Source organism: Lates calcarifer, linkage group LG7_1, assembly GCF_001640805.2.
Source record: "Lates calcarifer isolate ASB-BC8 linkage group LG7_1, TLL_Latcal_v3, whole genome shotgun sequence".
Taxonomy (NCBI): Eukaryota; Metazoa; Chordata; class Actinopteri; family Centropomidae; genus Lates; species Lates calcarifer.
The window spans coordinates 22,590,028-22,611,792 of record NC_066839.1 but is presented as its reverse complement, the minus strand read 5'-3'; the positions used below and the strand labels follow the sequence as shown (position 1 = coordinate 22,611,792).

Genomic DNA, 21,765 nt, shown 5'->3' with positions numbered 1-21,765 from the left:
TTGTACCATACTCCATTTGGAATATGTGTAGCAGTCGAATTTCACAGTAGGAGCAGAGCTGATGAGCAGCAGCTTTACTGTGTTGTTACAGTGCATCTGTGCACATTTCTTACCTGGAGCTGTATAAGATATTTGTGTGGTCAAATTTGTTGTTTTTGCTACAAAGATAAAACTAAAAATCTCCTGAGACAGCAATGTGATGTCAGAGAATTTTTTATATGACAGCAGTAGCGTTATATGGGGACTGAAAATCATATAAACTGTATCTTAAAAATTTATACAGTCAAAACAAAAAAGTGATTATCATAGTGAGACTAAGAGGGATGGAAGTGCAAAGAATGAAATCACAAAATGCCAACAATTAAGGTAAACTGTGCATTAATTTGATAAATTACTTGGATAAAATTATATTTGCATGACGTGGTTTAGCGTCAATTGCAGGCCAATCTGAGCATCAGCAGCTGTGTGTTCACTGTCCAAAACCATTATTGTGGCTGTATTTGTACTCTCATCCACAAAGGACTTACCATTGCAATCAACCAACACAGGTTGTTCTGTGGGCACAACTACAGAAAGGAGAGCTGAAAGCCACCTAGAACACACTGGATCTGCATGTCAGCTGCAACAGTAATTGCGAAGGTTTACAGATGTATACGTGAGAGTGTAAAGACCAGAACAAGAACCATGCAAAGACCCTTAGTTTTGCTGACTGTCGTCTTTACTGAGGCCCTAGAGTCTGCGATTCCCACACAATACACAATACAAAAATACTAAACAGAATGAATCCTGATGATTCATAGAGCCTTAACATGGATTTAAGACCTCTTCTTACGGCTTGTAAACAGAAGACAAAGAAGTTTTAGTTTTACAAAATAATAACTAAATACAATATCAAAATATAGCTACATAAAGGAACCTCTGTATGTGAGGGGGGCCCGCCATGGCCTGCACCAGGAGTATTGTGGTGTACTGTCAGCTAAGGCCTGATTTTTCTCTTCTGTTGTATAGCGTAAAGCGGCACTACAGGGGGACAGATGCAACATGGTCAGAGAAGGGTAGCTGGTCCTCAAACATGACACCCAGGTTGGCTTGGTAGAATACTGAAGGTAGCATTCCTTCATCCATGTGGATGTGTTTGAGAGACAAGATGAGAGCCATGCTGAGTTGGGTGTTGTAAGCAAAGCAGTAATATAGAGGCCATGCAAGTGGATTATTGGACCCACAGAGGTAGTGCATATTGTGAAGAGAAGGGGCCCTAGTACTAGACAACAGAGCAGTGTCAGTGGAGTGGCCGCTCTTAAAGCCTTACTGTTAGAAAGACATACATATTCATCCTACCTGAAATTATACATGGGCTTTGCTTGTTGAATGATGCTGAACAACAAAAGGCAGTGTCATGATTTTATTTGTATCAGATCACTATTGCTTTACAGTGAGCAAATCTTCCGATCACTTGATTTTCCTTCAAGTAGGTCACTTCACATTTTAACTGTTTAATTTCCAAAGCAAAGTTTTAATACATGTATGTTCTGTGTTGTTAACCACTTGATAGCTTCCGCTAAAATTAATGCTGTTAAAGCCTCAAACTGCAGCTTTGGTCCAGAGGCGGTTAATGTATTGTTCATTCTGCCCTTCTTCCACTCTGTTGGTCAAGTTTGTGCCCCAGCACCTGTCACTTATCTTGATGAGCCGTCAGCTTGCCTGACGCTGAGGTACCTGACATCTGCAACGATACCAGAGGCACAGAGGAAATCAACCAGTCTGCAATTTAAAGGAAATCCTGCAGAGGTTTAACTGTCACACTTTCACCTTCACATTTTTTTCACTTGTCCTTAGCATTACTGAAATATACCAATTATTTCATATTGTTTTACTGTTTTTCAATGCACCATCTCTTAAAAGATTTGTTATAACATCATAACCATTCTCATCTGACAGGTCAAACTGAATGACAGCACCTGGAATGTTGGTAATAATCCCTCATGCCACAGGAAAACTGTGAGTATATACAACTATAGTAAGTAAAAAAGGTCAGACTTAAGGCAGGAGGTGACTGATGGATGTTTACAGTAGTTTATTGTTCACCTTTGTTTTTTCTTCCAAATACATTTGGTTGTCCTGGAGTTTGAGTTAGTTGGGAAGATAGATACAGATCTCCTATCTGTGTGCAAAGTACAGAACTGGATTCAGGATTTAGTAATTAAGCCAGGTTAGCATAAAGACTGAAAGCAGGGGGAAATATCTATTGTGACTCCAAAGTTCAAAATACACCTGGGGTACTTTAGACATGTTGGTAACACGTCAAGGTTTAGTACAACTGTGTCTGTACAGAGACCAAAACTAAACCTGCACTCACCAACCAATTCTGGCGACCCATGCTGGCAAGACATGTAGGTTATACTGTTTTTCGATAAATATTTTCCACTTGACTATCACTTTTACCTTTCTGTTTTTGTATGGGTTGGACAAAAAAAGATACAACATCAAAGCTGGCAGGAGGTTGCACCTAGGCTATCCACAGACTCCTGCTATATTCTTAATACACAGACATGAGACTGCCATCAATCTCCTTATCTCACTCTGTGAAAGAAATCAACTAAAGATGGTAAAGTTAGTTAAACTGTTCGTGCTTACATGCTTCATGTGTAACAAAAGACTGGATTAGACGTTGTCAGAGGGTTCCATCAGGTCACCCAACCTAATCTTGTGTGATACTGTGCTCAGAAGTTCAGAGCAGGTCATCACAGGATTTAGCTCTTAGTTTTTTAGGAACTGTATGTTATCATGGGATGGAGCAAGTGTGCCAGTGAATTCAGAGAATCCTACAGCTGCTTCTCTCAGCTTTTTTAAAAGTAGAAGAGCTTTACTAGGTCTGTTTGTGACCCTGCAGCCTGTCTCTATATGTTCCAGCTTTTAAACACAGCAACTATTCAAAAAAATCGTAGTATTCAATGATCGTCTTTGTCTCAGCAAGCCCCATGTGCAGACTCAAACCAACAGTGAACGCACCTTACTAATTAACGTGTATCCAAAGCCATTTGTGTAGTAGTGGTCCATTGTTACAACAGTCACACATGTAGATACTGTAAACTGTATTTTTCTATACAATATATCTTTCATGTGCATGCACTCCATGAAGCTTGATGAGGAGTATGAAGCTGTTATTCAGTTCCATTTTAATTCAGTCCATCTGGGAAGGGCTGGAACAGGTCAGATCCATGGAGGCCACACCCCACAACCCACAGAACCAAAAGGATCCGCTGTCAATGTCCCTCATGTCCATCATTAAATGTATCATTTTAAAAACAATAAATGATCAGATTTTTTTTTATGGTAAATAGTCAGTTATAATTACATTAGCTAGAATAGAATAGAATAGAATAATAGAAGTTTGGAGTAGATTGTAGAATGTATATATGAGTTACAACAGCTTCACCTGCCATAGTGAAACATTGAAAATGTTGCAAAAGGTTTTTTTGTACATCTTGGGATGTTACATATGCCTACCAATGTTTGTACATGTAAGTGAGATGTACGGCAAGGGCTGTTTCATTAAAATTTTCAAGGGTGTGAGCTACACCCTTGAAAGGGAGCACCCTCAAGCCATTTTGCCACATCAGAGCCCAAGACCCATATCAAATATCAAGTTATGTCACTTTCAACATATGTGTCAAGTTTTGTGAGTGTCCAAGCATAATTACTACCTCAAAAATGCTTAAAGTATTTAGGGGGCACTAGAGAGCTTATGTGCCATATCTATGGACAGTCAAAGTCCAAATTAGTTCAAACATGGGTGCAATGTTTCATGAGTTTTTGCACATCCTGAAGGCCATAAAAATGTGTTTGTAAAATGAAAACTTCTGTACAAAATCCAAGATGGCAGACTTCCTGTCCAACAAAATAAATTCTTAACATATGTATTATATCCACAGTCATGACAGCACTTTTATGAATATCTAAGCAACTTTATCCCAACATGATGGTGCAAAACATGACAACAAATGTCCAATAGTCTTCAATAACTTGTGTGAAACACAACAAACATAAATGGCAAACAGCTGTATTACAGAGTAAAAAAAAATTGCATAGCAAATATCAACAAAAATACAACTCAATTATTTTATCAACTTTGGCTCCTACACAGTCATTCATTCATTCATTCATTCATTCATTGTCTATACTGCTTATTCATAAGGGTCACCGCGGGGCTGGAGCCTATCCCAGCTGACATTGGGCGAGAGACAATGTAGACCCTGAACAGATCACCAGTCCATCACAGGGCATTCTGTTAACTCATTGACATAATATAAATATTACCTTGCTAAACTGCTGTGGCACCGGCTTCAGCACTCAGGCGCCAGAGGCACTGAACAGTCAGTACCCCTTATTTTGAGATGAGGGAAAGCCTGACAGCTTGTTGCGGTTGTAACACTCAGTTCTGTGTTTACCATGCTGTAGCTCACACACAGCTTTGTAACATGTCCAATATGGATGTGACACTGTAGTTTTTAATGTTAAAAACAGTCCACTGAAACTGTCAGGCTCTCATCTTAAGAAGTGAAGCACTGGCTTTTCAGTGCCAACTGCTGAGCATACCTGCTGCTCTTCAGGTGGAGAGACAGATTATATTCATATTATGTCAGAGAGTTAACATAATACGAACATAATATAATATAATATGAACATAATATGAAGGCTAGTATTTTCCGTGCATCTTTCTCTCTCTGTGTACCAGCTGCAGCAGTTTAGTGAGCTATAGCCGCACAGATAAAGTGGTGTTGCCCAGTTTCCAGACTGATTTACACTCTCATTATTAATGACTAATAAATGGCTATTTAATTATTGTAGTTACTGTAACTCATGCTGCCTTGTTTGCTTATAATCAACTTAACATTGATATTATAAGTAGCCTGGTTCCTGCACACTACATGCTTTGGGGATAGGCCAGTCTGTTGTAATGGCTCTCTGTAATAATCTTATCTCGTGTGCACAAATTAATCATTATAAAGCCTATACACTCATTTTCTCTCACTCTGATCATTCCAGGGATCATCACCTGTATGTTCCTGAGATTGAGTGAAAAAGCAATAGGTTACACCATTGGCAGGTTTTACAGACTCTCACTCCTGATGGTGGTGAGTAAAATCACATCTTCAAACACTATATCACCTGTGAACAATGCTGACCAACTCATTTATTTAAAGGAAACATCTACCGTCTGCTCTATCTGCACTGATGCACATGACAATTGCATTTCAGGTACTACAGCTTATTCAGCTAATGAGAACCACTTTAATTGGAGGTCAAACTGGAAGTTAGCACACCTGAAATGTTGCTCATGTTGTTAGTTTTACTGTTCACCTTCAACTTCTCTCTCAGTGAAGGCTATTGAGTAACCTTGCCAAACTTTCTCCTACCACTTCAGAGCTGTGTCTCTTAAAAAGGTGATACCAGTCCTCATTTTTGTTTTCTACTGTTGCTGCTTGTTCTTATGTCTCCCCTCTTCAGCCAAAAGTCACACAGCCACTACAGGCCTCAGGTAAACATTTCAAGAATTTGAACAAAAAAACAATGCTGAAGTGTTTCCTTTGTTTGCATGTAACTCTGCATGCAACAAAGACGGGAGACTTTACCTTTGCTTAGAGACTTAGACAGGCTTTATTGATCCCTTTGGGATGACTCCCTCAGGGAAATTAAGTATATGCTGCATAGGGAGCTCAGCTCAGGCGCAAACTATGAACTACAGAAGAATATCTTTTTAATATGTCTATTCATTTTTGACCAAGTGGTCCCTCAGATTTTCTATGGTGAACGTTTGCTTTTAAAGGCAAAAAATAAATTAATAAATATTTACAGACTGATTTAGCCTTAGTAAACAGACTCGCATGATGCTCCCAGATCAGTGTCCACAGACAGACCTTCACACACAGTGATGATTCCTGGCATGCTAAAGTGCCTGTTGAGCTGTCTCCCTCTGACATTTAATTCAATTGGTTGGAATAGAAGAGTGTAATTACTGGGGATAAAAGAGACGTGGTCACAGCTGAAATGTGCTACTGACCACCCACCAACTGCAAATTCAATCAAAGGCTTAGCCAGAGGTGATCAGAGGCTGCAGCTCTAATCAAGGGAATCTTAATAGTCATGGCAACTTAATCAGTCATACTGAAATATGAAACATTCATAGCCATATTCAGCTTTAGTGTGAGATCCATGGGGGAAACAAATAAATCAAGGACTGAGGGCTTAATAATGCAAACGTCCTGTGTGTAGAGAGCTGTAATTCAGCAAGGCTGCCGTGTCATGGATAACGTGATCATATTACAGGGTTATAAAACAAAATGGTAAGTAAATCTTAAGAGAAAAAGAAGTGAAATAGTGTACAATTACTCTTATTTTTGTAACTATATTGTGTGTAATTGCTTGTCATTCAGATTTCTTTAAACTGAAAATAGCATCAGATTGGTTCAAAAATTTAAAATTAATACAGTCCTTTAAGAACTGACTTGCAGCCCTCAAAGTGTTTGATTTCCTGTAGCTTAATTTATACATTAAGGTCAAATTGACAAAGCACTTGACACTCTTTTAGTACCATCTTTGTAATATAGCCCTATTTTTCTGTCATTAAACACTGAGTAATGTCACAGGAGCACAGTGTTGCCATGTGTTGAGGGTTTTTTTTTTATGATCTGACTCGTGGCTGATGACTTTTGACCCCATTTGTTGAGGAACAAACTGCTGTTTCCAGTGGTGGAAAGTAACTGTACCTGAATCCAAAGCACATATAATGGAAACATTCTACCCAAATTTCCTCATTCATATAAGCAAAGGCACATCAGTAAGTCTCAAGTTTTAATTCGCTTTACGCCTGAGAATGTCCACTCGACAGATGCAGTTTTTAAATTTGTCTACAAAGCAGTTTTGGTAGGTAAAATGTATTTTACCTATATTTTATTGTTTATGTCTTTTATGTCATTTTATGAGTTAATACTGATGCTTCTGCTGGATGTGATGTGTGTGGAGCAGCTGTAGCTGCAGTGTTTGGAGACTTATTGAATTGTATTCATTGGGGTTTTATAGCATTGCTTCAGTAATGACATTTATTCTGGCTACATGACATGTCTGTCTGTGATGCAAAGTTCTGTTATACTGCGTTTCTGTATGTTGTTGATGGTTTCTATAGCTGTGACATCATAACAACAGTATTAAGAGCTGGGTTAATTCAGGTAGGACATCAGTGAAGGCCTAGGTGTGAAATGCTTGGCCTGCAGCTGACTGTTCCTGGCTCTCACTCAGGGAAACTCCCGCACTGAGGAGGCAAAACCCTTTTGAAGCAGTTGGAATTCTCTCAAACCCCTACAAGCTATACATCAGAATAAAGCTTAGTACCTGTTTTTAGGTGTGTGTGTGTGTGTGTGTGTGTGTGTGTGTGTGTGTGTGTGTGTGTGTGTGTTAATTTCTTCCATTGAAAATGGAAAAAAAAATAATTTTCTTGTTGTTTCTCAGTCACTCATTCATCCATGTTAGGGAAGTATAACCTTACCAAAAGTGCCCTGTGAGAAAATCCTAGTTATAGCTGATAGTGGTGGGTTTGCAGTTGATCCAAATTTAGTTCAGTTGGGAGAAATAAATAAATAATATTGAGCAGAGAAAAGTGTATTACTGTAATGTAAATAGTAATTCAAACTGCAGTAACATTATATATTAGTACCCTACTTAACTCCCTTCAACTGAAGGATATTTCTATGGTATTTTAAACTGATTCTATCCCCAGTGAAAGACAGAATCTTTTGAGTTTCTGATTCTAATGGTGTGGTGTTGGTGGGGTTCAGTTAATAAAACTTGCGGAAGTACATTTCATTATTAATTCTATGTTTTTTGATGCTTTGAAGGCACAATAACTGCATTGGCCATGAAAATTAGGTTAGAAAATAGAACCACCTCTGGTCTTCTATCCAAATACAGACACAGATAATTTTGTTGGCTGAACAGATACAGATAGAGATATAAATAATGATGTCTGTGTACACCTCTTGTTTCTAAGCACATTTACTTAAGTATTGTACTTAAGTATAATTTTATGTATTGTACTCTTTCATAATTTGGCCCAAAGAGAGTAAATAACAAGAAAATAAAATTGGTCCAGCCCCTCGGGACCCCATACTTAGACATTGCTTGAGAGGGGATAAAACTATCAACATATACTATTTTTTTTTGTTGTTGTTAGAAAGGTATGAGGAAAACCAAGTCCTGGAGATACCAACCCATGTTCTCAACCTTTCAGTAATAATGCTATGATCCACCATGTCACACGCAGACTTCCTCAGCCTACATGAACTAGAACTTGGCTCTGCAGGGGGAAATTGCAGAGTTCTTTTCAACTGCACACTAAATTTGGCCAACATAATTTTAGATTGATTTAACCCCACCCAACCAGACTCACCATAGAGATGGGGCTGAGGTTTGGTAAAGATGGTCTGGTTTAATACAGAAAACATTCACAGTCACTTCAAAGACAACATTTTATTTACATTTAACCAAGAGCACTTAACCAAAGTGCTATTGTTGTCTAATAGTAACTTCAAATGGGATGTGATTACTGATGTAACAGCTGTGTGCTTTTTAATAAATGTAGTACTTCATTCATTCAAAAGAAACATTTCCTCCAAATGGCAATTACGTCTCCCATAAAACATTTTCTACAAAGGTCTATTGTTAATGTAATTTCCAGGCGACATTTTTGATTTCCCAGGATGTTAAATCATTGTATTAGAATTTGGTCAAAAACAGCTCCAGTTCTCCTCAGTACACCTGTTCTTAGGTAGTTTGTTCCAGCATCTTGGAGAAGTTGAGAGTAAAAACATCTAAAACTTGCCTTAAACTTTTGCACAGTACTGTAAGTAACCCAAAAACATTTAGACATGTTGTGATGTGTAAAACTGCAGCAGACTGGTGAAGCTGTAATTCTGTTAGATTCAGTTCAAACTCCATACATTTGTCAGTGTTTCCTTGTGTTTGGATCATTGTCATCTTCAAGTCAGTGAAGATGACATCCACATTCAGTAGATCTCTACTGCCCCAGTGTGACCAAAGATGATTACTACACAACAAGCCACACAGCCTGTACTGCACAGACAGGGCAGCTGTGGCTCAGGAGGTAGAGCAGTCGCCCACCAATCAGAAGGTCAGTGGTTCGATTCCCAGCTCCTCCAGTCTGCATACCGAAGTATCCCTGGGCAAGATACGACGTGTGTCATCAGTGAAAGAAAGCACATTGTATAGAACAAGTGCTGCATGAATGTGTGTGAATGGGGTGAATGTGATCTGTAGTGTGAAGCACTTTGAGTGGTCGATATTGACTAGAAAAACGCTATATAAGTACGGTCCATTTACAACATATTGTAGCAGTACGCTAAATTTTGTGCTGACACAGTCCAAATTGAAAGATGATTATAATCATTACTCAGGTATATATATGTGTAAATAATAAAAATAAGAATCCTGAACTCAAAATCTTATTTAAGTAAACAAGTATTATCAGCAGAAAAGTACTTTGCACTTGCTGGTGTTATGATATAATCTATTATTTTATCACTACTGTTACTTTATTGATTGTTAATTACTATTAACAGTTAGTCAGCATTTGGATGTTGCAACTTGTCTGTATGCAAGTGCACATGCAGAAAGACTAGGACACCATAGCATAACACAGATTTCATGTAAAAATGTAAAGTAGTATCAATAATAACAGTGGTAATAACAGTAATGACAATTAAAGCTGTGATTGCAATAGTAGCAATAATACTAGAAGCAGTACTAATAATCTCTAAATATAACAGCAGGTGCTGAGTGTGGTTGTAAACGCAGCAGGTGTCAGGGTGTCAGTTCTGAGCCAGGGCTTTTGTTTTGTAGTTCTGTTGTGTTTGTTTTATTTCCTGTTTTATTTTGTTATCACTGACCTCCCTCTTGTTTCAGGTGTCTTGTCTTCCCCTTCCTTCTGTGCTCCCTCCTCCTGGTGATTACCTACCCTGCCCTAATGTGGTTCACCTGTGTCTCATTGTCTGCCCTGCCCCTGTGTATTTAGTGTCTGTGTCTCCCTGCACTCCCTGCCAGTTCGTCTTGTGCCTCTGCCAGACCTACCAGCCTTTACTACGAAGACTTTTCTCTCGCAGCCATAGTTTTTTGACCCTTGCCTGTATTTTTGACCTTGCCTCAGCTTAGCCCTCTTGTACCGTTGCTTTCTCTTTCTGCCTACCCGTGTACCGACCCCGCTTGAATAAAGGACCTTGTTTTTTGTATACTCTGCTTCTGCCTCGTGTCTGCGCCTGTGTCCACACTGCTACCCCCTGACAGCAGGAGGCTTTTCATCACAGAGCAGACTCTACAGCTGTACAAAAGAAACATATACAATGAATAGAATTGGTATACTACAGGTTTTCATTAATGCTTTCCTTTAATATGTAGGCTTATAGCTCCTTGTTGTAATGTGCTCAGTATTGGTGTGTGGTGTGTCACTGTCATTATGGATCTGTTTTATCTGTAAAATGTTGCTGACAAAGAGGGAGGGGAGGTAGTAAGGGGTGAGGCCTTTTATCTGTCTGTGCACAGGGACCCATTCCTTCCTGATCTGTCCCAGGGTGTAGGTTTACTTTACTTAAGCAAGTGAATCTTGTTAACTGTGTCTTACAAGTTCATGTGTTCTGTATCAACAAGATACAGAACATAACCAACATTATGCATCTCACTGAATGAATGCTCTTGCTGTTACTGATATAATTCAATCTTCCTTCCTCTTCAGGAAGATTGATTGATTGATTGATTGAAGATTGTGTGTGTGTGTGTGTGTGTGTGTTAGATAGATAGATAGATAGATAGTGGTGTGTGTGTGTGTGTGTGTCGCGATGCGGACGTGGACGATTCTGAATCAATTCACAAATCAAGTCAAAAATCGATTTTCTGCCGGTGTAATGGCGAGTTAAAACGGGCTGGCAGTAGAAATACATCTTTTCTTTTACCATCAGTATGCCGTCATTATCTGAATTTATGTAATGATACATATTTATTGGTGTTGAAAATTAATTGTGGCATTTATATATTTTTATGGATCATTCCCAAAACATTATAGTGTGATACTGCACATTCCTGGTCAGCTACATTCATGTTAAAAATATGCATAGCGCATGCTCAGTGTATACAGGAGTTTGTTTGGTTTTCGTTGTGATGGGTGTGGAAAGTGTTCTCTGCTTCTAATTCTGTTTGGGTTGATATGTAAACACGGGTTGTCAATAAAGTTTCCTAAACCTCAAACGTTATCACATTGTGGGCATGCGCGTTAGCTCAGTACTGCAGAGGAGTCCAACAGCAGTCCGCAACGTAATGGAATGTGGGTCTGTTGCTATATAAATCTCTTTGTAAACAGAGCCGTATCGTTGTCCTTTCTCGGTGTTTTGTTAGTTAACATGCTCCTGTGTTCAGTCCGTCTTATTCCGCAGCTCGTGAGGTAATGGCTCCAGAGCGATGAAGGACGCAGTCTAACCCGTTGAGGACATAAAGTTACTCGGGTAGCCATGGCCTCCTTAACCGTCACCTCGGCGGCTCGGAGCATCGAGAAGCATCGGAAGTCCTTCTCGCTGCTTTTCTACCGGGCTGTTAGAGACCTGAAGCCGGTCTGGATGTTGGAGGACATGCGAACGATGGAGACGTTCTACCAGGAGGAGGACGCCAGTCAGAGGATTTACACACCGTCGGAGGCGTTGCTCTACGCTATAGTTCATGATCACCAGGCATACGCCCAGTACCTGCTTAACCGGTACACGGACGAAGCGCTAGCAAAGCCCGGGGAGCGCTTCTGCTGCTGCCCGTCCTCCGCCCCACACCTTGCCATGGCTGTCCGCTACGACAGGCGTTACATTCTCGGCCTCATCTTACAGGAGACTCACCGGATACCCAGCGCGGCCTCCTACACAGACCGGGCCGGGTGTTTTCACACGGAGGACGGCAGAACCCCTTTACATCTGGCCTGTGAGCTCCTGCGACCAGAGGCGGTGATCATGCTACTGGGGAACGGAGCATCTCCGCACGCCCAGGACCACAGTGGCCTGACCCCGCTGGATGTCATTCTTGAGAAACTCAGGGACTCCCAGGAGGTGAACGGCGGGGAAAGGAGGCAGTGCTTGGACAACCTGCTCATGTTCATGCCAAAGGTTCACTTTAAAATGAAAGGAGCTCTGGGCAGGGAGCCGGAGCGCTGGGGTAAGGTACTGGGTGAGGAGACGTACAAGTACCTGGCAGGGAGGAGTCCGGCGCCGCTGGTCCTCGCCGCTATGCAGACTATCCTGAAGCAACTGAGCCCTGCGACCTTCCCTGACAGCCTGCATGAACTGCCCATTCCCTCTTCCCTCAAACCGCCAGGTTTGCCTGTGAACCAGCGGGACAGGCAGGGGGTGGTGTAGCATCAGTGTAACATGATGCATGCTCCTCTGTATGAAAAGTGTTCAATTTTAGCATGCTCTGTGAATGTGTGTGTGTGTGTGTGTGTGTGTGCGTGCGTGTGTGTGCGCGCGTGCGCGGTGTGTGTTTGAAAAGCCTGTTTAGCTATAAAGCGGTGACACTTCATCATAGGGCTGTACAAATTAACAATTAACAGTCAGGGAACAAATGAACGAATCTAATGATGTGACTTTAATCACACTGTCAGTCAACTTATGTTAAGAACTAGATGCTGGAAGTTGATTGGACTGTAGAGGCAGCCAGCAGTGGGCAGATGAAGGAATCAGCCATATACTTTTTACACTAATTCAAGCATCAATAATCTGTTTATTTGTCTAACCTCATTCTAAAGTGTTACCTACAAATACTACTGCTATTTGAGCTACTGTATCATATCAGCAGAGTAGAAACATACTGCTGACAGTCTATGTGAAATGTGTTACTATTGATTTTAATTTATTTGGGTTGTATTTAACAGTAATGTTAAAGAAAGTGATCTTATAGATCATTTGAAAGCAGGTGACTTGAAAAGTCTTTGGATGACTGGTTATTTTTAAATAAATAGAAATACAAATGATGATCTCCTTTTGTTTTTCTTGGCTCAGTGAATGCAGTTGAATATTCTTATATCTGTTGGTTCTCATCATTTAACAATGTCTTCACAATAAATTATCAGAGATTTAAACAGTGGGGGCACACTGTTGTTGTGTGTGACATATTATTCTTGACTTTGGAATTTGACTATAAAAAATGTTGTTGTTGTTTTTCCTCTACACTTGCAGCCTGACAACTGAACAAACTCCATCCACTGAAGAAGACTGTGAGATGCAGTTGAAATCTCTGGGAGAAAAAAAGCTAAGTGGGCCTTGTATTAAGAAGTTAAAAATCATGTGGAGGCCCTGTCACTTTCCTGCATTTCTCCTACTTTCTATGCATTGTGTATGTAGTAGTAAGCAATTAAGAATTACTTAGTAGTAACTTCATTAATCATTTATTGAAAAGAGCAGTAAAGGCCTCAGATTTGTTACACAAGAGCTACAAAAAGTAACAATAACAAGTAACAATCTGTGGGTTTGTGGCTGTTTTATAGTAAATGAAACAAGGATGAATCCACACTGTTCTCAGTTTTTCATATGAACAATGATGAAAAGATGACATCAGAATTTTCAGTGGAACTAATCTCAGTAAAGCAAAGAAGCTGGAGATATGATTTTCACTTCACAGTAAAGCACGACTAATAAGTGACTAATCAGTGATTAAATAAGGTGAAATGATCCTCATGGGAAAGAGAACCTGATAAAGCCTGTAGTGTAACATGGCAATCACACAGCAGCACATGAACTCTTTTTCTATTTCGATTATTTATATAATCTTCCTGGTTGCTTGATGGCTTACTTTAGATTTAAACCCTATGGGACAGCAGGAGCTTCTCTGGAGCTTTTTGCAGAGACACACTGACCTGCAGACTTAACTAACTATATACAGACAGGACAACAAAACATGACACACGTGTAGTCATGTAGTGTAAAGTAAAATATACTGAGCAAGTTCTTTGTTGATTTGATTGATCTGCTGGGAGTGAGAGAGGCTGACTGTCGTCTGTCCTGCTTGCTTCTCATTGTCTGCTGTGATTTTTCAGGTCACTTCTCTGCAGTGTCTGCAAGAAACCTCTGCTCTGCTACTCTGAGTAGCTTGTTGAGTCAACTAAATCATTGAGTGATAAATATTGTACATGGCCAGAGGAGATAACATTACTCTTTCACACAATACCATGGTAGACCAACAAACACAATCATCACAGAAAAGGAACTTTAACATTAGACTTGCTTAACTAAGCTACACAAGCAAGTCAGCTTGAAAAGATCTCTGACAGTCACCACCTATTTGAGTTCCATATTTAACTTTTTTAAAGTAAAATATAATACACAAAGTGCAGACTAACATAGTATACATTTGATATTAAAAGATAAACATCTCCCCCCTTTAACTGTCAAGTATTTGTTTTTCCTGACTTTCACCTGAAAAATGTAAAACATTTAAAACATCATAAAAACACACAGTCTGACAGAATGCTCCACTTCCACTTGCTAGCTTTGGAGAAAAGGCTAGTAAGCTATACTTCCAGTTTTGGATTTTATGTATGTGTAACAGTGTAAGTGTGTTCCAATGTTTCATTGAGATCATATAATAAGAAAAATGTTCAGACTTATGTCTTGTTCAGCAAGTCAAAAACACTGTGTGAAATTCAGAAATCTATAGTTTACTGTCTCACAACAGTTTATGTATTTGTCATTGCTTTCATACGTGTACCAACCTTACTGAACACGGGGCAGACAGACAACACTGGGGAACATAGAGGAGGAGACAGAGACAACATCATGACAGAGACGAGACGTACTGGGGTGGGTTGTAACATGCAAAAAGATTTTTTGTGTATTGTCTGATTCATTGTACCAAGGCTTTTTATAGTGCTCACACAGCAAACTCAATACAGTGAAAATGTGTAAAATCATGCCCTTAACATTGTGAGCACTGTTTATTGCATGATTCTGAAGTAATGAGTCACATTCAGTCTCAACTTTCAGTGATAAGTTAGAAAGTAACTTTATCTTCATGTGGTAAAAGGAATTGTTATGGTTTGGCATGGGTTTTTCCAGCTGACCAAACAGGTTAGGTGTGAGTATGAAAGTTGAAGTATGTATGGTATTTTTCTAAGTATGATGACAGTTTAGACAACTTTAGATCATACCCACTCCTTAGATGGAGTTGATTACCTGCTTGTTTAGTCAAATCAGTTTTATTTATATAGCCTAATAAACCACAAACCACTAATTTGCCAAACAGCTTCTGTCCTTGACTCTTGAAACAGAAAAGGAAGGACTCCCCAGAAAGAACCTGGAAAAAAATGGATGAAATCTCAAACAACAACCATAGGCTGTTTGCTTTTACCTTAAGATATGACAGAGACGAGACGTACTGGGGTGGGTTGTAACATGCAAAAAGATTTTTTGTGTATTGTAACTTCAAATATTACATGAAACGCTGTGAGCAGAGAGACAGGAACATCTAGAGGGGATTTATGTTTTGTATTATTCTATTCTGTTTATATTCTATCTGTTATTTCTATTTTATAGTACTGTGACATGTAAGGCACTTACTGTGAATAGGGAACATTACTGATAGGTAATAACAGTGACAGACTCATACTTGACTGCTTTGACTTAATCAGTGATAAGGGGACAGTTTGGTTTGGTGGCAGTGATGAACCCCCTGATAAAGTTATTTACTTTTGTCACACAAGTTAAATGTTTTGAGTGAGTAACAGCCTCTTTCAGGACAAATGAAGTGTTGTGCTGCCTAGTATTAAATGGTGTGGTGATTGCTCATAGTGTTGCTGCAACTGCAACAATGTTTCAGAAAATGTGCTTAAGCAATTAAACCACTGAATATAAACTGCAAATCATTCCTGTCCTGCATATCTCTACCTCTGTTTCTGTCTCTTCCTCTGACCAAACAGCCGATATTCTCTGCTCATGTGTTCTTGCACAACAAATGAGCAGAAGAGTACAGGCTGACTGCTGAGTAAAGACAGTTCTCTGCTTCCTGGACGTCTGTGCTCCTGTGTCATGCTTCTCTACTTCATTGATTACTGTAACTGTTAAAGATTAACTGATAACTGTGACAACATCATGAATACATACTCCCTGATAAGTGACACGATATAGCACTGTCTTTTACATTGTGCTGTAAATTGCCAGCAGAGGGCAGGACTATCCAATCTTTGTCACACCTGTCCCTCAGGTTCAACCTGATCCACCTGAAAGGGAATGCTGTTCATTGTAACTTCAGGCTCAGTACTATTACTAAACCTAACCATCACCCCCCACCCCCCACCCACTGATTCCATTATTCATTATTAATTAATTGGAATATTGAAATAGAGTAAACATTTAGACATATTACTGTTCCATCTGATTTCTGTCTAGTCTCCTGGAACATTATCACACAATTAAGTGTTGTGCCAATGCTGAATGTCACTTGACCTACCTGCAGAGGCACCTTGCCCACATTCCATCTCCTAGAGGAAAGCACTGCTGTCAATCTATCTGCCACAGCTGGCCAGTGCATGTAGGATGACCCTAAGGTCTGTGTGTAGTTCCAGATTTAGTTTATTTGAAATAGGTGCATCAGATACCCGTTGGGTTGACATTTATAAGAAGACAGAAGGTCAGCTAAATAATAATATCTCAATACAATATACTGTGCTAAAACTCTACTTTTATCAGCTACAGCATGTAAAAAGCAAGTACCAGATACAAATGTACTGTCTGATTCATTGTACCAAGGTTTTTTATAGTGCTCACACAACATTAGACTTGCTTAACTAAGCTACACAAGCAAGTCAGCTTGAAAATATCTCTGACAGTCACCACCTATTTGAGTTCCATATTTAACGTTTTTCTTATTGTAATACACAAAGTGCAGGCTAACATAGTATACATTTGATATTGGCAGTTGCAAAGTTATCTTTCCCAAGCTGTAATGTAATTTTAGGAATGACCAAGTTATTTTTATTTTTTAATTTTTTTGAAAGATTGATAATTAGTCCCACAAAACATATACAAACATCTCCCCCCTTTAACTGTCAAGTATTAGTTTTTCCTGACTTTCACCTGAAAATTTTAAAACATTTAAAACATCATAAAAACACACAGTCTGACAGAATGCTCCACTTCCACTTGCTAGCTTTGGAGAAAAGGCTAGTAAGCTATACTTCCAGTTTTGGATATTATGTCCGTGTAACAGTGTAAGTGTGTTTCATTGAGATCATATAATTAGAAAAATGTTCAGACTTATGTCTTGTTCAGCAAGTCAAAAACACTGATTCATTGTACCAAGGCTTTTTATAGTGCTCACACAGCAAACTCAATACAGTGAAAATGTGTAAAATCATGCCCTTAACATTAGGAGCACTGTTTATTGCATGATTCTGAAGTAATGAGTCACATTCAGTCTCAACTTTCAGTGATAAGTTAGAAAGTAACTTTATCTTCATGTGGTAAAAGGAATTGTTATGGTTTGGCATGGGTTTTTCCAGCTGACCAAACAGGTTAGGTGTGAGTATGAAAGTTGAAGTATGTATGGTATTTTTCTAAGTATGATGACAGTTTAGACAACTTTAGATCATACCCACTCCTTAGATGGAGTTGATTACCTGCTTGTTTAGTCAAATCAGTTTTATTTATATAGCCTAATAAACCACAAACTACTAATTTGCCAAACAGCTTCTGTCCTTGACTCTTGAAACAGAAAAGGAAGGACTCCCCAGAAAGAACCTTTAACAGGAAAAAATGGATGAAATCTCAAAGATGTGCCCCACAAGATCGTACCAGCAGCATGTGTACTGATTCTTGGTAAATAATAAATATACTTCAAGTTGTTGTTGTACAGTCACAGTTTATCTAGGTTTAGGCACAAAAAATACTTGGTTAGGTTTATGAGAAAGAGATTGGTTTGTACTTTATTACAGTCCGGGGACCTTCATCATCATAGTTACACTATAACAAACACCCAGTTAAGGTTATGGAACAATCCAAGGAGTTTCAAGGAGCTTCCTTTTTTAGGTAAAAAGAAAACATTTATGTTTGTGATACATAATAATTCAAACACTAAAAGTATAACCAGCTTCAGCTGTCTACATGTTGCAGTGTTGGATGGATGCAGTAGGATGCTCAGAATAAAATGTTGCTCCATGACCACCAAAGTGCATTTTCGTTGGTCACCACAATAAAATGTGATTAGATTTTCCTCTGCAGGTTCATGTAGAGCTGATGATGTCAGTCTTGATTTCTGATAATCAGCTGACATTCACCAATAATACCACCTAATGATGACCTAACCTCCTTTAGATGCTAAATTGGTTTGGGCGTGACACATTCACACCCATTCACACACTGATGACACACATGGGGGGCAACATGGGGTTCAGAAACCGGGGATCGAAAATGATTTTGTCTATTATGCTATCAATGGTCAGGATGAATTAGCTTATTATCCAGTCTTCTATACCAAATTGTTGAGTAAGGATGATCTTGTTTTATACTTTGGAGATTGGGGAGGATAACAATAGCTACATAGACAGGTCTGAATTTGTGTGGATTTCCTCCCAAAGTTCAAAGAAATGCAGTAGACTAATGTTTTGGGCCTGCTACAAAATAAATCCATTGAAAGTTATAAAAAGAAACCAGATCCAAGAGTGACATGAGCATCTGACTTTGCCTTGTGAGAGGAAGCTGCACCAGTTGCACCTACACCCACACGCAAATGACATTCATAATGCCCAAGACATAGTAATCATGTCTTGACAGTCAGTGAACAATACAACAGTAAAAATACACCAGTGTTAAGAAGAAATCAAAATCAAGATAACTACACTGACAGTGACACTGACATCAATAGAGATAAATGATGAAAACACATTTGATTAAAAAGAAGATGTGTAAATTCATTTCACAGAAATCTGTGGAATGTTATCTTTAGCCTGCTAGTCTTGTTCCTATACCTGCCCAAACATTTTCTTGTCCTGCTTGATTTTTGAATGGCTAATTGACCACATATACACAGTTGTCTGAGTGACAGGCTCTTAGCTTCATATTCAGAGTTGGAGGGAAAACAAGAGCAAAAAAAGAAAAAGAAAAGAAAAAAAAGAAAAAGACTGGGTGGATTTTTTTCTTTGGTGCAGTTCCTGAACACACACCACAGAGACAGTCCTTATTCATTATTCTGTGCAATGATTGTATGAACCAAAAAAAAGTTTACTTTCTTTACTTTCTTGTACCAGCACCTGCCAGGTGGAAAAGCATGGTAGAAGACATTTGATCTATAAATAAACATTCTTTCCTGTTCTGCTTTAAAACCGGTTTTTTGCATAAACTGTGTGGCACCGCCCAAATTCCGTGAGAGAAGTAAAAAGTGCTCCTGCACCTCCCAGAAGTGCTTTTCTCACCTGTTCCGCTCAAGATGCAGATGTGTCAGCCACTGCGCAGCCTTGTCTTGACCCTGATAACTCTGTGTAATGTCCTGGCCTCTGCGGATGGATGTGACTTTGCACAGTCTTGTGGAGCCCATGCTCCTGGGGATGTTATCATTGGTATAATGTTGCCATGTCATCGTAAAGTAAAGGCAGTTCATGAACGGATTAGACCTGAAAGCTTCCACTGCTCAGAGTGAGTATAAGATCTAATTAATTTATTACATTAGATGATATTTATACATGTGTCAGGAAGGTAGAAAATAGCTCCAATTAACACTTTTGATATATAGGGCAGGAAATAGTCCACAGCACTCGCTGTGTGGGAAGAGATGCTGCCGTTTTGATTTTTAAATGTCATTTTTAAGTCACATTGCAGAAATCCCAGAGACAGACATTTTGTCTTTAAATTAATTGTATCAAAAAAAAAAAAAACCTAAAGGAAAATACAGCTGGCATTACTCTGACAATTTTAAGAGAGGTAAAGGTGTTTTGTGAACATGTTGATTCAAATTCAGTTTTTTTTAAAATAAATTGTAATTCCCAAATTGTACTTTTCTATCTAAATAACTCAGAAGACAGAATATTGTCTTCAATGCTGTGATCCTGAAGATTGACTAATTCTTATCTGTTCATCTATGAACCAAAAAACCTATAATATATACAGTATATGTATTTACATGGATAAAAATGTCTAAATAACTGGCTTTTCTGCCGCAGTACCTCAAACACAATATTTTATGTTTGTTTTATGTTGGTTTTTTAAACATTATTTTCAGGTTTGATCTGCCATCATTTATGAGATCCTTAGCTACAATCCACGAAATTGAGGAGATAAATGCAGCTGGTTTCCTCCCTGGAGTGCGTCTTGGATATTTGATGTGTGACACTTGCTCAGATGCAAGCAAATCACTGCAGAATGTGGGGCACATGCTTGCAATCAATGGCTCACTAAACGTAAAGTGTAACTACACCGACTTCAGACCCAGAGTCAAGATTATTTTAGGAGCACTATACTCTGAGGAATCAATTGCTGTTGCCAGACTGCTAAATGTGTACATGGTCCCTCTAGTAAGTCACAAATCCTTTTTTGCAAATACACTTTACAAAGTATTTAATACATTTATGTTCTCATTTATGCTCACTGATTCATCTACCATCAGATTTTCTGAGAGTGTCTCATGTTCTCACTATTTCCACACTCATCAAAACATGGGTTATTCTTTACATATTGCTGAATCAAGGGAAACCAGATTTTGGTTGTAGATACTTGAACATTTTTCACCCTCTCATCCAAGTACTTGAGTTCTGGGGAATCCCCGTGGGGTCATTATCAAGCTCATTGCTCTGTTGTTCACACTGGCCTTGACTCCAACAACTCAAACAATTGTTACAACAGCCAGGAGCACTAACAAATCAAGTACACTAACATCAGTGGCCTTGATAATGACCCCAATAAAGTGCCAGTGTTCCCAATAAAGTGCTCTGTGAGTGTACATATATGTTGTATGTATATATGTGTGTTTATTTTTGTGTGATCAAAATTTCTCTTGTTTCATTTTATCAGCTGAGCAGCACATCATCTTCACCGGAACTGAGTGATAAGCAGCGATATTCAGTTTTTCTGCGTACTATTCCGAATGATAATCATCAGACCAAAGCAGTGGCCAAAATTATGCGTCACTATCACTGGAACTGGGTCGGTGTTGTGTATGGGGATGATGAATATGGCAGAGGAGCTTTCCAGAGCTTCCTCAGGGATGCCGAGGCAAATAATGTGTGCTTGGCCTATCAAGAAGTGTTGCCTCATTACCTTGGTCATTCACTCAGTGAGCAACGTATCAAGGAAGTTGCTCAGCAAATCCATTCTTCCAGTGCCCAGGTGGTACTGCTAATGCTCAAGGCAGAGCTGGTGGAGGTCCTCTTTAAGGAAATTATTAGGACCAACACATCAAGAACCTGGATTGCCAGTGATGCCTGGTCCAGGAGTTGGTCCCTTGCCCAGATGGATGGCATTAACAGGGTTGGAGACATCTTGGGCTTCACCTTTGTTGCACGCAAGAGTGAATCATTTGATAATTATCTGAAGAATCTTACAACAACCCCGGGAGGATACAACCATTTCATTGAAGAATACAAGAACCTGAGATTCAACTGTTCCCCTGAATGCTTGTCAAACAAACCTCCATCCTATTGTACCTCACTGTTGAAAATTAAATCTGTCAATGCATGCAATTTCAAGGATC

General features: G+C 39.2%; 2 protein-coding genes and 1 pseudogene across 3 annotated transcripts in view; 2 read left to right on the top strand and 1 right to left on the bottom strand.

Moving 5' to 3' along the window:
* The window catches only part of LOC108899331 (gap junction beta-7 protein-like), a 494,318-nt gene that overhangs the window by 340,255 nt on the left and 132,298 nt on the right, over window positions 1–21,765 (bottom strand). The window lies entirely within an intron of this gene.
* The window catches only part of LOC108899326 (leucine-rich repeat and fibronectin type-III domain-containing protein 2-like), an 81,626-nt pseudogene that overhangs the window by 44,974 nt on the left and 14,887 nt on the right, over window positions 1–21,765 (top strand).
* Window positions 11,192–21,765, top strand: part of zgc:112001 (uncharacterized protein LOC550384 homolog) — a 38,980-nt gene continuing 28,406 nt past the window's right edge. Inside the window, exons 1-2 of one of the 2 annotated variants that reach the window (XM_018671571.2) lie at window positions 11,195–11,383; window positions 11,476–13,069. In XM_018671571.2, coding sequence (XP_018527087.1) covers window positions 11,568–12,452 — 885 coding nt within the window. In that variant the 5' untranslated portion in view covers window positions 11,195–11,383; window positions 11,476–11,567 and the 3' untranslated portion in view covers window positions 12,453–13,069. Of the gene's footprint in view, window positions 13,070–21,765 lie in introns of those variants that run through there. The other variant, XM_051072059.1, reaches the window with a different exon arrangement.